General features: G+C 39.6%; 1 protein-coding gene across 3 annotated transcripts; it reads right to left on the bottom strand.

Annotated features, from left to right (window-relative positions):
* Positions 1–3,310: 3,310 nt before the first annotated feature.
* LOC143037592 (uncharacterized) lies at positions 3,311–12,093 on the bottom strand. Of its 3 annotated transcripts, none has more exons than XM_076206054.1 (2): positions 11,669–12,093; positions 3,311–5,813 (listed from the first exon to the last, which is right to left on the bottom strand). In XM_076206054.1, the coding sequence occupies exon 2, from the start codon at positions 5,686–5,688 to the stop codon at positions 4,318–4,320; it is 1,371 nt and encodes a 456-aa protein (XP_076062169.1). In that variant the 5' UTR covers positions 5,689–5,813; positions 11,669–12,093; the 3' UTR covers positions 3,311–4,317. The 3 variants fall into 3 exon arrangements, with proteins under 3 accessions (XP_076062169.1, XP_076062167.1, XP_076062168.1); XM_076206052.1 differs by lacking the exon at positions 11,669–12,093 and adding an exon at positions 9,681–10,441; XM_076206053.1 differs by lacking the exon at positions 11,669–12,093 and adding an exon at positions 9,580–9,687.
* Positions 12,094–13,318: the final 1,225 nt, after the last annotated feature.

Here is a 13,318-nt window from a genome sequence, read left to right as displayed (position 1 = left end):
AAAACATATATAGTTTAGATAACATGTTTTTAGAAAAAACCGAGTGCGAGAGGTTTGGGAGTTCTTGTGAGTCCTGATCTTAAATTCAGGAATAGTGCAGCACCAGGAATAAAGCTAACAGAGCATTAGGTTTCATTGCTAGGACAGATATGAATAGAAGTGCAGAGGTTATTACCAAACTCTATCTACCATAAATTAGACCCATCCTTGACTATGCGGTACAGTTTTAGTTTCCATCTTATAGAATGGACATCAGTTCACTAGAATCAGTACAGAGGAGAATGACCATAATGATACAGGGGTTCTATATTTCTTTTCTCCAACAATGGGTTAAAAGTTTTATTGTAACAATACTTGTAAACCCTGTGTGTAAATGCTATGTATTTCTAAATACCAGGAGCTTTTTCCCCCTTACAAGGGAGGTAGCCAAGTCAAATGCACATACCTGCTCCCTCCCATCCAACACCCTTTCCCCCCTCTCACCCTAGTTCCTCAAGGATGATAGGTCAACCCTCTATTACTTAATCAGAGAATCCCCCTCTTACAGGAAAAAAAAAATGGGAGAAATTCATTTGGGTTGTGTCAAAATATCACACATAAGCACCCCCTACACCTCATTCCCCACCCCTCCCTTCCTATAACAATATCAGTACACAGTCACTCTCCAATCATTCCTATATCCTGCCTTCTCCCTTCCTCAACACATTCCCCTTTTGCTCAATGCCCCCTTCACCCCATCAATCTCATCCTTTGTCTCCCCACAAGTTCATTCCCTCCACCTCTGCCTTCCACACCATCCCATCTCTTTTTCCACTCCTGCTTTTTTCCTCTCCTACCATACTTCTCAGACATTTAATCTCAAACACATTTAAACATTTCCTCTATGTATTTAGTGTATATATAACCCCCATCCTTGATATGCCAAACAGGACTCTAGAAGTTCCCTCCAAGCCCAAAGTCCCTGTAGACTATCCATCAATAAGTCCAAAGTCTCCTGCAGGGTTTGACTATCCCTCATGCATGTAGCAAGGCTGAACCCCACTGCACAGCAATTATGGTTCAGCAAAGGCTACATTTAACTGTAGAAAGGTTAAAACCCTCACACACTTCGCCTTTTATTTGCTACAAATCATGTCCCTTCTTACACTTCTCTTCGATTGTCTGAAGGACCAACTGGCAACACCTCTCTTCGTAAGGCAAATGTCCCAATTCTGGTACAACTTTTATTGCCCATTTTTGTGTTAGTAAAATTTCTAAACTTCATCTTCAGCATGCAGATACCATGTTGCTTATGAAATCAAGACTTTCAATATTCTTTCTTTATATTTGCTGTAATTAATGTGTGAGTGAAGATTTATATTTCCTTGAGTTTCCTTGTATTTCCAGCAGCTATTCAATGTGTTGTTTAATTTTATCTATGTTTACTTTGTTAAGACGTGTAAGCAGTTGGCCAGCCAGTCAGGTGGTGCCATGAACGATGTACTGACACTGTTGAATGGCATACCTGGTAGATAAACCATATGGGGAATGACTAAAAGCACTGGGCCCACCAATTTTGAAAGATCAAGGAGAGAGAGGTGATATCATTACAGTATTCAGGTTATTTAATAGGATGGACTACACTGAGAGAAGATATCTCTTGATTAATGATAGGAGGGCTTTAAGATGCCATGAGAACAAATTAAAGAAGACTTTGTTTAAAGGATGCAAACAAATAATTTCCATATATATATATATATATATATATATATACCAAGTTTTTTTTGTTTTGTTTTTACAAGGGAGGTACCCAGAGTCAGAAGGCATAAATCCACTCTCACCCACTTCATCCCCACTCACTCCACTCCCATTCACCACCCTTCTCTCCCTCTTTTCTTGGCTCCTACTCAATCATGGGTCATCCCTGCATTTTGCCCATTGCCCTGGATCAGAAGCAATGCAGCAAGACACAGCACATCCAGAGCAAGGCTGCTTCATTTAATTAATCCCCCCTTTCTGTCCCCTCATGCAGAAAAAGATGGGGAGAATTCCCTTTGGGCTGCTTCAAAATATCATTCACACATAACCACTCCTTAACCATCCCATCCCCCACCCACTCCTTTCCATACATCACAGTATCATCCATACACAACCATTCTCCACTCACCCCTATCTGCTCTCTTCTCCCTTTCTTCCTCAACAGACATCCCCCTCTTCCTCAATACCCCTTTTACCCCATCCATCCATCTCATCCTCAGTAAACCCCTCATGTTCACTTCATCCACCTCTGCCTTCTACACCCATTTTACTAATCTTTCTTCATTCTTTCCATGTGTCCAAACTATTGTAACACTCTTTCATCAACCCTATCTCCCAATTCCTTGTCCACCCTTGCTCTCCTCATCTCATTTTTCACATTTCTCAGACGTTTAATCTCAAACACATTTAAACTCTTCCTCTCTTATGTTCCATGTTTCTGCCCCATAGAGTGCCATCAGCACAATCACCCCTTCATACAACCTCCTCTTAGCAGCCATTCCCAAACGTCCTTGATTCATTCAATCTACATTCTACCTCCACTCCTATCCTGCCACATACTCCCCTAAGTATCTAAAGCTATCCACTTCCTGCACTCTCCTTTAATGCTCACTTCCAATTTGCTATCATCCTTTCACCTTGTACATCTCATCACCTTACTTTACCCACATCTATCTTCAACTTCCTCTTTTCCCACACATTCCCAAACTACATCACTAAATTCTTTAACCCCTCTTCTGATCCTGCAACAAGCACAGTATCATCAGCAAACAACAACTGGCTTATCTCCCATTTCTCTCCATTTTCCTTAACTATTTCCAATCTCCAGCCTATACCCTTGCATTTGCCTAATGTACCATCTCATCCATGTATAAATTGAACAGCCATGGCAACATGACACATCCCTTGCTAAGTCCCACCTTTACCTCAAAACACTTGCTCTCTCCATTCCTAATTCTAACATAGGCTCTACTACTTTCCAGATTTCCATATATATGTATAAATACTTGCAATAGCCCAAGCTGGATCAATGCACAATTCAAATCTAAATATAATTGGAAAGCAAGGATAGACTTGCTTGGTACTGTACATGAATTTGAGGCTAGTTATAACTGAGGAGTAAGAGACAGGACCCAATGACCATTGCTCCTTTCCTATATACAATTAGGCAAATACACTGTGTTTTATATCATGGGTATGAATTAAAACAACAAGTGATAAGCTAAGTCTGGCCTGTAAGACATGTGTTTAGGCATTATAACAAAACAGTATATATATTTTTTTTATTCTGAAGTTTAACAATACTAACAAATGACACTATAATCATTCATTAAACTATTTCATTTATTTCTTTTGTACAGATCAAGTGGCATTCCACTGTTTTTATAACATATCAGATATAAATTGAGTTGAACATATTTTAGATTTTCCATCCTATTAAATGTTCACTAAAACAATTCCACTGGTATATGTATGACTTTATTACAAGATCACTAAATTATAATAATTTCATACAGTATTTGTTCATACAGACCTGCATAGAAAGAACTTGGTAGTCAAACATACATTTTTAAATATGTCACATTCATTTCTGCCTCGAATGCCATAGGTCTGATTTTGAATCTAATGATTGTCTCCCCACACATATCAAGTCTTTATTCAGAAATGTGCAACACAATATAAACTGAAAAAGTTTCTCTCTTGCAAAAGTTATCATGTAATTCTTTAAAGCATCTCATGAAATAACTGCATCACACAAATCACACTAGAAAGGATTCTTTCCCATGTTGATCATCATATACCATTTAACATTACTCCTTCATAAGAAAGCTTCATTGCACAGGTGGCCTTTCTCCAGTGTGGGTCATCATGTAATATTTGAGATCACCCTTTTGTGAGAAACTTACATTGCATAAGTCACACTGGAAAGGCTTCTCTCCAGAGTGAGTAAGCACATGACATTTGAGATGAATATTCTCCTAAGGCTTCTATCCTGTGCAGGTCATCACATGACATACAACTCTTTTGTGAGGAAGCTGCATCACCTAGGTTGCACTTGAAAGACTCCTCTCTAGTGTAGGTTATCATATGCCATGTGAGAACACCCTCTCTTGAAAATCAAAATTGCATATGTCACTCTTGAAAGGCTTCTCTCAAGTATGGGTCATCATATGCAACTTGAGATAACCTTTCTTGATAAAGCAGCATCACACAGTTCACATTGGAAAGGCTTCATTCATGTGTGGGTCATCACATGACATTTAAAATAATTTTGGAAAAGGCTACATAACACAGACCATATTAGAAAGGATTCTCTCCTGTGTGAATTACCATGTGATGTTTGAGAAAACACTTTCGTGAGAAAGCTGCATTACAAAGGTTACACGGGAAAGGCTTCTCTCCTGTGTGGGTCTTCATATGCTGTGTGAGATCACCCTTTCTAGAGAAAGCAGAATTACACAGGTCACACTGGTATGGCTTCTCTCCTGAGTGGATTATCATATGATTTTTGAGACGATTCTTTTTTGAGAAAGCTGCATCACACAGGTCACACTTGAATGGCTTCTCTCCAGTGTGAGTCGTCAAATGATTTCTGAGATAAGTCTTTTGTGAGAAAGCTGCAGCACACAGGTCACATTGGAATGGCTTCTTTCCAGTGTGAGTTATCATGTGACGTTTGAGATAATTCTTTTGTGAGAAAGATGCATCACACAGGTCACAATGGAAAGGCTTCTCTCCAGTGTGGGTCATCATGTGACAGTCCAGGCCTCTCTTTTTTAAGAAAGCTGCATCGCACAGGTTACACTGAAAAGGTTTCTCTCCAGTGTGGGTCCTTATGTGATAGATGATTGATCCCTTTTGAGAGAAAGATGCATCACACAGACTACACTGGAATGGTTTCTCTCCTGTGTGAGTTACCATGTGATTTTTGAGATAACTCTTTCGTAAGAAAGCTGCATTGCAAAGGTTACACTGGAAAGGCTTCTCTCCTGTGTGGGTCATCATATGCTTTTTGAGACCATCCTTTCTAGAGAAAGCAGAACTGCACAGGTTACACTGGTATGGCTTCTCTTCTGTGTGGCTTATCATATGACTTTTGAGACGATTCTTTTTTGAGAAAGCTGCATCACACAGGTCACACTGGAAAGGCTTCTCTCCAGTGTGTGTCATCACATGATCTCTGAGACAACTCTTATTTGAGAAAGCTGCATTGCACAGGTCACATTGAAATGGCTTCTCTCCAGTGTGAGTCATCATGTGACATTTGAGATAATACTTTTCTATGAAAGATGCATCACACAGGTTACAATGGAAAGGCCTCTCCCCAGTGTGGGTCATCATGTGACGGTTAAGGCTAGGCTTTCGTGAGAAAGCTGCTTCACACAGGTTACACTGAAAAGGTTTCTCTCCTGTGTGGGTCATTATGTGACAGTTGAGAGCTCCCTTGTGAGAAAAAGCTGTATCACACAGGCTACATTGGAAAGGTTTCCCTCCATGGTGATTCAACACATGATGTGTGAGGTCACCCTTTTGTGAGAAGACTGCATCACACAGGTTACATTGAAGTTGTTTCTCTACTGTGTCAGTCACATGACATTTGAAATGACCATTACTTGAGAAAGCTGCATTGCATATGTCCTGTTCGAAAGGCTTTGCTACAGTGGTCATCATGCGATATTTAAGAGGTCTTGTGAGATAGATGTGCTACAGATATCACACCTGGTCCTCTTCGTTGTATGACAAACATGGAATTTCTGGATAGCTCCTCCAAAGAAATGTTGATAGTTACTCTCATCCTAGAAAAAGAAAATGTAATTACTGTATATGATTGACATCTAACTCTGAGATTGTGTAATAATAAGATTGTGGATGTTTTCTACACAAACCATTTTATACTCAGTCCCTATGTACACAGACCCTTTCTACATGTCATCACCTAACATAGAATAGGTAGAAACACAAACGGATGTGATGCTATGATATACTGCATTCTACCTTTTTATTAGAAATGCTCTGAACATCATCCAATAGCTACATACCTATTTATGACACCACAAACAGAATGACTCAAATTTTGCTCTAGCTTTATCATCTGGTCATGAGATTTCGAAGTGGGGCATAGCCACGCTGGTCATAGGAGTCTATTTTAATATAACACCATAACATTCCATGTTTGGCTTCACAAGACCTGAATCTAAATAGGACCTCCTCTTGGAAGACATATTCAGTTCATCTCACTCATCTGACTCAAATAAGTGATGGAAGCCATATCATTTAATCTACACTGGTTAGTGGTGTTCTTATGTTATTATTTTAGCAAAACATAATAAATAGAATTAATCTAAGCAATTGTAAGGTATAATCCATATTTTTTCTTGTCATCATCAATTGGGGGCATACACCGGGGAGGATATCGCTTAACTCACATGCCGGCGCCAGTCCCTATGGTCTCTTCGAGTAAGCACCCCATGAAGACACCTTTCTCATTCCAAACAACTCTCAACAGGTTTCATCAACTTGCCCCAGCCATCAAGGGTTGTCTCTTGTGGAGATATACCTTTGATTAGGATCAACATCAAGGAAATGTGCCACATGCCCACATACTTGGAGTTGATGTTCATGAATTATATTGTTAACTGGCCTAGACTGAATCTCACTGTATAATCTCTGGTTTGATACAAAGTCATCTCAGTAATACACAATCATTCTCCAAAGGTACTTAGTGCCAAAAACATCAAGATACCTTTTCAAGTCCGCATTCAAACATTTAGCATCCATGTCTCACAGCAAGACAGAGAGTACAAGTGACTTGAAGAATTGAATCATAGTAGACTGTTAATGTTTCATTATGTGATTCATGTGAATCTGATATTGATTTGTATTGCTACTTTTGTTTTTTTATTTTTCAGGATTTACACAAGTTAATTGTAACACAACTAGTACTAAGATCCTATGGATGCACCTATAAAATAATTATTTCTGACACCCTTAAATAAAAAATTCATTACCTTACCAGCTTAAGTGAACCTGTCACCACCTTTAGCTACATGGGGTTGGGTAGGCTAGACTCATCCACTGCCACCCCCACCCCAGCTTCTCTAACAACCAGCACCAAAACAAGCTGGTGAAATTAGCTTATAAATAGAATTCCAGTTACCCAGTGAGAAGTCTCAAATGAGTTATAATTAAATCTATGTGACAAATTTGTGTTCTGTGGCAATTTTACTCATAAATCAGAATGACAACCTAAGACTATTTTGAGGTTATACTGACTGGTTCAACTCCTACCTCGCAGGACACAAACAACTTGTACATGCCAGGTGCAGTGAACTGTAAGTTACTGCTCTATGCAGATGACTCCAAACTAATTGTCTCAGGTTGGGACCCAGTTGAAATGGAGGAGGCCCTGAGTGTTCAACTGTCTTCAGTCAAGGAGTGGCTCATAAATAACAAGCTGTCTTTACACCTTGGTAAAACTTAAAGTATTGTCTTTGCATCCAAACCTAACCTCACGAAACACCACTGTGTACATGTCAGATGTGGGGGTAATATCTAGGAGTCAACACAAGAGGTAACTTATCTAGAAATACCCTTAGATCAGTCCCTTTCAGGGAATGCCTTAATGGATAAGATTGTATCCAAGTGTTCACATACGATTACATTTTTATACAGAAAGGCCAGAAACTTTAATATGGAAACAAAGATGCTTCTGGTCTCAAGTCATGATACAGCATCATTTTGATTATGCTTTTAGTACAGTAGTCTGAGTGCAGAAAAAAGTCTTGGCTATAGGCTGCACAAAATAAGATCATTAGATTCATGCTAAATTTACCTCAATGTAGTCATTTTGGCATAGAAGAATTTAGCAAAGTGGGAATGCTACCTGTAAAATTTCGTGTCTAGCAGCTGAAACTAAACCATGTTTACAATGTCATTCATAATTATGCTCCTTCATATGTGAATTGTAATTTTACATTAACTGCAGAGAACTGAACTCGGAACAGTCAAGGGTTATTTATTGTAACTCATGCTGGTTCTTTCACAAACAACAGCTTTCACTTCACAGGGGTTCAATTATGTAACTCGTTACCTATGTCCAGCAGTCAGATAGCAAAGTTATTTTCAAGAAACAAGTCAAGATTACTATATGTCTCAGCTATGGACAAAGAACAGCCTTGATTTTATGTACTACTACTCTAGTGAGGGGTACCAGACTCCATGAGTAATACCATCCAAATCTACATTCACTCATAACTGTTCTGACCTTGAAAGGTTTAGCGTAGTATAACAATGTTTGATGCTCAAAACTGGTTTCCACCTTTGTTTGGCTTGTCATAGTTTGGTTATTTCATGTATTGTCTGAGAACAATTATGATCTGATCATAATAGTTGTTTGGTGAAACAGGGTACTAGGTAAGAATGTCATTGTTATACTCACACCAGTACTGGTCCCCTGCACCCTACTTCTGGTACTACAGATTATAATGAACATTCACTTCCTGGTGCTCAAACTAATGTGTAATTGCCCACTCCGTCTTGAAATATAGGTAATTTTTGTAATTAATTAATTTGTAATTAATTAATGTGACCCAAACTGCCATGTAGCACTATAAATTCAAAATAAATATATGTTGATATTGCTGATGGCCTACAACCCATATTACTTGATATTTACTCATACCCTGGGATGGACCCCTTTATTGTCCCACACTTGCTGCTACATCAGTAGAATAATGTAGTATATCACTAATGGTGTTACTCTGATCTGGTACTCACTCAAACTGTTTTGGTACCTTTTAGGACCATTCTCATATTCTGTTGTTCCTGATGCATAATGCCATGTTCCTTTATTATGTTGGTGCTCAAATTTTGGTCTCAACCCTATGTGTTATGAACATTTTATTACCATTAGCAAATATAATGTTTATGGGTTATATGTGTACTGACTGGTATTACTCATGACTGTTTCTGGTCCCTTTAACCCCTGCATATGTTGTCTGTGTAAACTTTGTGTAGAATAACAGTCTAATGAGGACAACAATGGAAATAAGCTCACATGCTTTTTTTGTGTTATCCAAGGCAATTGTAATTGTAATTTCAAACTATGTGGTTTTTTCATTAACTGTATTTTTTCATTATCTGTATTCATTGTCAAATAAACATTATTATTATTACTAAGTTAGGTTAGATTATATTAGAATAAGTGCTTTTGGACATGTTTCATGTGAAATGAGTTTGTGCGATTCTGGCATTTAACCCAATTTTTAAAAAACAGTTACTGACATTACTATTATTTTGCAATATATATTTGGGATTCAAAATATACAGTACGATAGAGCCATACCATGATAATGATAAGAATCGAGGTTGAGACGACCTAAACTGACTCATTATATAGATGTTCACCCTTCTTAACTTTATTTAAAAATCGCTATTTTATTATCAATATGCGGCACTTATATATAGGACTCATAATACTCAGAATGATAAGAGTTAGCCGATGACATAGGTAAGTACTGTACATGCGAGACTTCCAAACATCTTTATACTAGACACACATACACGTCTAACACTGCTCCGTGCCAAATAAACTGCGAAATGGTCCAAAAGCGAACATCTTATCCATGCACTAAGCCACATAACTGCTATTTGATTCCACTCACGAATTCAAGTAAGAATCTCACGCTTTCGCCGTTAACAAAGCATAGCCGCGAAGACTAAACGAGTTCCTTATACAGTAGTACTGTAGTTGTAGGGGTGAATGTCTTGACTTCGGTACCCCTAGTCCGTTTTGGGTTTCGCTTCGTTTATTTTCGGACTTCGTTCTGTATTTCCAGAAGTTATAAAATGTTTGGCGGTTCGCTTCTAGGTTTTCTGCTTCAGTATCGAAAACTAAATTTTCATTAGAATATTGTCTTTGTTTTCTGGGTAGGGTTGTTGGAGCAGTTTGTTTCGGACAATGCTGGCAGGCCTGACTTGATATAGTGCGGCACCAACGGCTAGGCTTAACCAGGTAGTACTAATTAACGCCCGACAGCGACCTGCTAAATTCAACGATTTTTTTTCGTGAATTCACTAGAAGACGAATCATTCATATGATATGAACCATTCGAACTGAAAAAACAGGCTTACACAACGCCCAGGCACTATAGGAAATCGCTACCGGGCGTTATTTAGTAGGAGCGATAACAACCAGTCACTCACGAGTTGATAGTCTGTCGGTATGAGTGAGAGGTAACCTAAGGTTGGACAGCTGCGTCAGTCCATGTGAGTATACTGTTGACTGTGATTGTTTTATACATGCTGTTATTGCCACTGATTGTATACCGTGTCCTCCACCACTGTGTCCCAACCTCTGAAAATTTGTACTTGACCACGAATTGCCACCTCAGTCGAACAGCGTGTCCTATGAGTCACGATTTTCATGTAAATAGTTAATTACCTATGTACTAGGCTTGCCGCTCTTTGAGCGTAATAAAATGATTAAAACAAACAATCCATGTGAGACACTTTGAAGGTGGACATTGTTTAAAAGACAGGGAACCAAGGCCCCTGAGTTTTTACTCAATCAAACTGTCAGACACACATCTTAACTCTACCTACGGCCGCGAACTATTGGCTAATTTTTTTTCTCGCAGTTTTGCATCTTAAGTCCTTCATTGATGGCCTTACAGTTACCCTATTCATTTACCACAAAACTCTAGTGGCAGCTTTTCACTCCAAGTCTCTTGCTAAATCTCACAGACGACAACGACAACTCTCCGTCATCTCTGAATATCTGAGTACTGTGCATCTGCGGTGACAACAATGTCGTCGCATATTGCTTATCGCATCCAATATGTGCTGTACCACTCGATGGTTTTGACTAGTGATATCGCTCAAAGACAGGAAACAAATTATAAATTTGACACTTGTGAGTCTAGACTAAGTTCACCTTACCCTCTAACTTGACACTTTGGTGCGATACCTCCACCAAGACTCCTCGACATTTTGTCCCGATATCCTTACGAAATAACGTAGTCTCTTCTTTGCATAACCTTTCCCATCCTGGTGTCCACCTCTAAGTTAGTGAAACAACGTCCTGGCCATTCAGGGTCCTCACATGGGTAGGAGGAGGTGGGGGAGGCTGGCACATCATATAAGAAGGGCTGTGGTCATGCACTAACAAAGATGTGAAGAAATTCGTCAGAGAATGTCAACAAGCTAAGATTACGCGACACACCTCATCACCTGTTTCACCTATATCTACTCCTACTGACAATTTCCAATCAGTGCACATTGATATCTTTGGACCAATGCCACTTGCTACCTTCCCTAACTATCCTTATCCTCTTCCATACAAATATTGACTTGCAACGACCGAGCGACTCGTTGGACTGAAGCGATCCCCCTCATTGACACCACTGCCACTTTAGTTGCAATTTCATTATGAGTGGATGGATATGTCGTTTTGGTGTCCCACTTCACGTCATCACGGATAGAGGTTCCCAGTTCGAGAGCGAACTTTTCTCTGAGCTTTCGTGTATCATTGATTTTCACCATATGCGTACTACTAGTTATCACCTCCAAGCTAACGGAATGATTGAACGTTATCACCGCTCTCTTAAATCTACTCTTTGCGCTAGGCAGGATAACTGGTTCTATTCCTTACCCATAGTCCTCCTTGGCCACCGCTTGACGCCTGACGTCACTAATTTTTCCCCATTTACCGCGGTTACCGGCGCTCATATGTTGTGTCCTTCCGTTGCCATCACTAAGGAACACATCGCCACGTCGGATGACGCAACCATCCTCCACCTTGTCAAGGAAATGCAGTCCATCAATTTCATGACCTTGCGTCCAGTGACTGTCGCACACTACCTCAACCATACGTGCCTCATGACCTTCATTCTTGCTCTAAAGTTTGGGTGAGAGTTGACAGAATTCGTAAGAGTTTCGAGGCTCCGTACTCTGGTCCTTATGGCGTTCTCCGACGTGAACCTAAGTACTTCATCAGTCTTCCTCAGGGTGAAACATCGGTTTCCATAGATCGATTAAAACAGACTTTTCTTCATATCACTAGTCGGAATTAGTCTAGCATAAATGACGTCCCAGTACCCAGCCCAGCTCCCATGACCGACGTCACTGACTCGGCCACTTCGAGCACGGCTGACTCTCCTTGCCTTCCTTCTCCTATCCTTCCCTGCGCGACCCGTTCGGGCAGGACTGTCCGCTTCCGTGATCAATCTGACTTTTTCTATTGACCCTTTTCCATGCGCTCCACTCTAGTGGGGGGAGGGGGGAGTATATGTAGTAATTCTTCTCTTTGTAGTATAAGTAGTAATTATTCCCTAAATAGTATATGTTGTAGTTTATCCTTTTAGAGTAAAGTTTTATGTGTGTACTCTGCTTAGTCATTACGTTATTGTTCTACGTGATAGTTTACGTGCGTCGTTAGATCTACGCAGTTCCCTTATACGTACTCCGCCTTGCACTTTACCATATCTGTATTCCATAAGCATTATTGCATTTTGTACTGTATAACGTTACCCCTGATCATTTTGCACGCAGGTTCCTCATATATATTATATATATATATATATATATATATATATATATATATATATATATATATATATATATATATATATATATATATATATATATATATTCACACACAGCAAGCCATGGAAACATCCTCTGTACTACACTTCACATATGAACTCAATATACACAACAAAATTCCGTTCCTTGACGTCCTCATCCACTCTGAAGACAACAAATGCCTGGCCACTGTTTACAGGAAAAAGACTGATACCGGAAGATGCCTGAATGCAACAAGTAAATGCCCCCAGTGCTGTAAACTTAGTGTCATTCGGGCATATCTTCGACGCACATATAAGAACTGCTTCTCTTGGGGAAATTTCCACTTCGTTATATCGCGTGTTAAACAGATTCTCATTAACAATGGTTTTCCAAGTTTCTCATTGAAAAAGAGACGAGACTTTTCATCACCCGCAACACATTAACAAATAACACACCTTTGCCCACACCCCGCCCCTCTCTTTCTTCCATAACAATATCAGTATAGTCACTCTCCACTCATTCCTATATCCTGCCTTCTCCTTTCTTCAACAAATTTCCCTTTTGTTCAATGACCCCTACACCCCATCCATCTCATCCTTGGTCTCCCCACAGGTTCATTCCCTCCACCTCTGCCTTCCACACCTCTTTTACTAATCTTTCTTCATTTATTCTCTCATCAGCCATCGCTATTTCCACTCCTGCTTTTTTCCCCACCCCTACCATACTTCTTAGACAT

The sequence above is a fragment of the Oratosquilla oratoria genome, chromosome 22, assembly GCF_046742065.1.
Source record: "Oratosquilla oratoria isolate Oo_2021 chromosome 22, ASM4674206v1, whole genome shotgun sequence".
NCBI lineage: Eukaryota > Metazoa > Arthropoda > Malacostraca > Stomatopoda > Squillidae > Oratosquilla > Oratosquilla oratoria.
This window is presented reverse-complemented; position numbering and strand designations above follow the sequence as displayed.